Below are 3630 nucleotides of genomic sequence, written 5' to 3' on the forward strand. Positions count from 1 at the left end.
GGGGAGGGGGGATGGGGAGAGGGGATGGGTTTTAGGGGAAAGGGGGATGGGGTTTGGGGGGATGGGGTTTGGGGGGAGGGGGATGGAGGTTAGGGGAATGGGGGGAGGAGGTTAGGGGAATGGGGGGAGGAGGGGATGGAGGTTAGGGGAATGGGGGGAGGGGGTAGGGAATGGGGTTTAGGGGAAAGGGGCGAGGGGAATAGGGGTTGGGGGTAGGGGAGGAGGATAGGGTAGGGGAAAGGGGAGGAGAAATGGGGTTATAGGAAGGGGAGGGGAGGGGTGAAGGGGATGGGGTAGGGAGAAAGGGGGATGGGAAAGGAGGGAGAGGGAAAGTTGGGGTGCAAGTTGGGAGGGGAATGGCAGGGAGGAAGGGGAAAGAATGGGGAGTATGAAAAGTGGGGGCAGAGGGGAGGGAAAAGGGAAGGAAGGGATTGGGAAGGGGAGTGGAAAGGGTTGCGTGTAGGGAAAGGGCAGAGCGGGGAGGATATGGGGTCGGGGAAAGGGAAAGGGCAGAGGGGGAAGGGTGAAGGGAAGGGGCGGAAGGGGAGGGGAAAGGGAAGGGAAAGGGTGAGGGGGGGAAAGTGGAAGAGAAGAGTTGAGAGGTAGAAGGGGAAGGGGGGAAGGGGAGGGTGAAGAGGGAGATTGATGGAGGGTGTGGGGGGATAGGGATAGGGGGATAGTGTGGGATGGGGAGGGAGCGGAATGGGATGAGAAGGAGATGTGTAAGGGAGGGATGGATGGAGTGAGTGGGAGTGGGGACTGAGGAGGTGGTGGGGGGGATGGAGTGAATGGGGAGGGGTGTGAGAGAGCGGAAGTGCATGAGGTGTGATTGGGGAAGGGGGTTGGAGTGTATGAGGAGATGGGGTGGGGAGTGCAGGGGGTAATGGGAAGTGGAGAGGGTAGGGATTTGGGGACTAGCAGGAGAGTGAGTGAGTGAAGAGTAGGGACAGGGAAGGAGGGATAGAGGTTCAGGAAGTAAGTGAGGCAGAGGAATGGGGTGGTGTGATAAGGATGCAGAGTGAGTCCGGGGGAAGGGGTGTGGAGACAGTGAGGAGTCTGGAGGGGGCAATGCGTGTGAGGGACAGAGATTGCTAAACGTGAGGCTGAGGGGTGTCAGAGCGAGTGAATGAGGCACAGGGGTGGCAATGGTGGAAGGCGGAGTGAGAAGGGGAACGAGGGGAATTTGTGATTGAGGGAGGCAGAAGGGAGTGAGGGCGGTGAAGGGAAGTGTGTGCGTGTGAGGGCTGAAGGAAATGTGGGAGGTGAGTGAGGGGCAAGAGTGAAGGGGACAGAAAATGAAAGGGATGATGGATGGAATGATTAGTGGGGAATTTAGGGATTTGGGTAGGTAGGATATAAGGGAGAGGGGGAGTGTGGTATGAAGGGGACGGTAGATTAAATGAGAGTTGTCCTTAAGGTGAGTGGGAGAAGGGGAATGAAAGGACTGGGGTAAGGGTAAATGTAAATAACCAAACAGGAATGGTGAGTGAGTGGCCATGGGAGTGGGGAAGAGTAATTGAGAAGGGTCACTGTCAAGGTGATAGCATCAGATTTGTGGAAATAAGTTAAAAAGCTCCAAGAGACAATGGCAAAGAAATTGAGCTGAATAATCTCCTCCTGTGCTATTAAACTTTTGTTTCAGTTAGCCATCACATCATTGAATCACAGAGAGGTAAAGCACGGAAAAAGACCATTCGGCTCAACTCTTCCATGCTGACCAGATATCCTAAATGAACCTAGTCCCATTTTCCAGCATTTGGCCCAAATCCCTCTAAACCCTTCCTCTTCATGTAATCGTTCAGATGCTTTTTAAACGTTGTAAGTGTACCAGCCTCCACCACTTCCTCTGGCAGTTCATTCCATATATGCGCCACCCTCTGCATGAACAAGTTGCCCGTCAGGGTCCCTTTTAAATCTTTCCCCTCTCACCTTTCCCCTCTAACCTTAAACCTTTATTTAGGTATTTCTGTACAAGTCTGTAACAAACACTTAAGTATTCTGTACCTAGGTACCCTGTACCTAAGGTTGCACCAAAGTGGCAACATTACAAACTTTTCACTGCACTCGTTTGAGTGCATGTGATAATAAAGGCTATTCGATTCAAATTCTATGCCCTCTAGTTTGTGACTCCACTACCCCAGGAAAAAGACCTTGACTATTCACCCTATCCATGCCACTCATGTTTGTATAAACTTCAATAACGTCACCCCTTAGCCTCCAGCACTTGAGGGATAATAGCCCCAGCCTATTCAGCCTATTCAGCCTGTCCCCATAGTACAAACCCTCCCACATCCTTGCAAATCTTATCTGAACTCTTTCAAGTTTAACAACATTTCAAATAGCAGGGAGACCAGAATTGAACACAGGATTCCAAAAGTGGCCTCACCAATGTCCTATACAGAATATGACCCCACGACTCCAATACTCAAGGCAAGCGTACCGAATGCTTTCTTCACTGTACTATCTACCTGTGACTCCACTTATAAGGAACTATGAACCTGCATTCCGAGATCTCTTTGTTCGGCAACACTCCCCAGGTCCTTACCATTAAGTGTATAAGTCCTGCCCTGATTTGTCTTTCCAAAATGCAACAGCTCGCATCTACCTAAATTAAACTCCATCTGCCACTCCTCGGCCCACTTTCCTGTCTGATCAAGGTCCTGCTGTAGTCTCAGGTATCCAAGTAGCTAGTTCTCCCTCTTTCAATTTGAACACTGATTATGAGGATTCCCCATGTAAACAGGTAATGCTGTAGTTTCTGGCTGTGGTCAACATTCAGCATCAGAACTGTGTTCTGAACCACTGCATCAACAATTCCAGGTTTCAACTTCCAATCCCAATAACAGTGACACAGTGAATGCATAAATGTTCTGGTGATTTTCTTCCAGGCTGACTCAAGGCCAGGAGCCAAGATGAGCAATGAGGAGGTGAGTGGAAATGGCTTCACTGAATCACAATAGTCTACCTTGCATCATTGCTTTCGGAAAATGCACAGAACCGTATTTGTCATGCTGCTGTTTGTAGCATCCTGCTGTGCAGTCACTGGCTGCTGAATTTCTGTACATTGCAACTGTGACTGCAGGACAACAGAGACCAATCACCCCAGGCTTCGGGATATACTGAGGCGTTGAAAGGCAAGATGGAAATGAGGGCCTACTATGCCTGTTTGTGATTAGCCATTATTCGGTAGCTGGTTATTCTTTCTCTCCCTCATACGTCGTCACCTTTGAGGCCAGTGGTCAAAGGTTCGAGCCCAGTCTAGATTCTCAAGCACAACATAGGATTGTAAGGTCTGTCCAGTATTTACAGATAGATGCACGGTCGGAGGGTCAGTGCTGAGGGAGCGCCGCACTGTCGGAGGGTCAGTGCCGAGGGAGCGCCACACTGTCGGAGGGTCAGTGCCGAGGGAGCACCGCACTGTCGGAGGGTCAGTGCTGAGGGAGCGCTGCGCTGTCGGAGGGTCAGTACTGAGGAAGCATTGCACAGTTGGAGGGTCTGTACTAAGGGTGTGCCACTCTATCAGATGGTCAGTACTTAGGGAGGGCCGCACTGTCGGAGGGTCAGCACTTAGGGAGCGCCGCATTGTTGGAGGGTCAGTACTGAGGGAGTGCTGCACTGTCGGAGGGTCAG

The 3630-nt window shown here is 51.3% G+C and overlaps 1 protein-coding gene across 1 annotated transcript in view; it reads left to right on the forward strand.

The window, feature by feature from the left end:
* The first annotated feature begins 2912 nt into the window (after nt 1–2912).
* LOC125488002 (membrane-spanning 4-domains subfamily A member 12-like) overlaps nt 2913–3630 on the forward strand; it is a 31639-nt gene continuing 30921 nt past the window's right edge. Inside the window, exon 1 of the mRNA XM_048620747.1 lies at nt 2913–2927. Coding sequence (XP_048476704.1) covers nt 2913–2927 — 15 coding nt within the window. The remainder of the gene's footprint in view (nt 2928–3630) is intronic.

The sequence above is a fragment of the Rhincodon typus genome, chromosome 48, assembly GCF_021869965.1.
Source record: "Rhincodon typus isolate 14 chromosome 48, sRhiTyp1.1, whole genome shotgun sequence".
NCBI lineage: Eukaryota > Metazoa > Chordata > Chondrichthyes > Orectolobiformes > Rhincodontidae > Rhincodon > Rhincodon typus.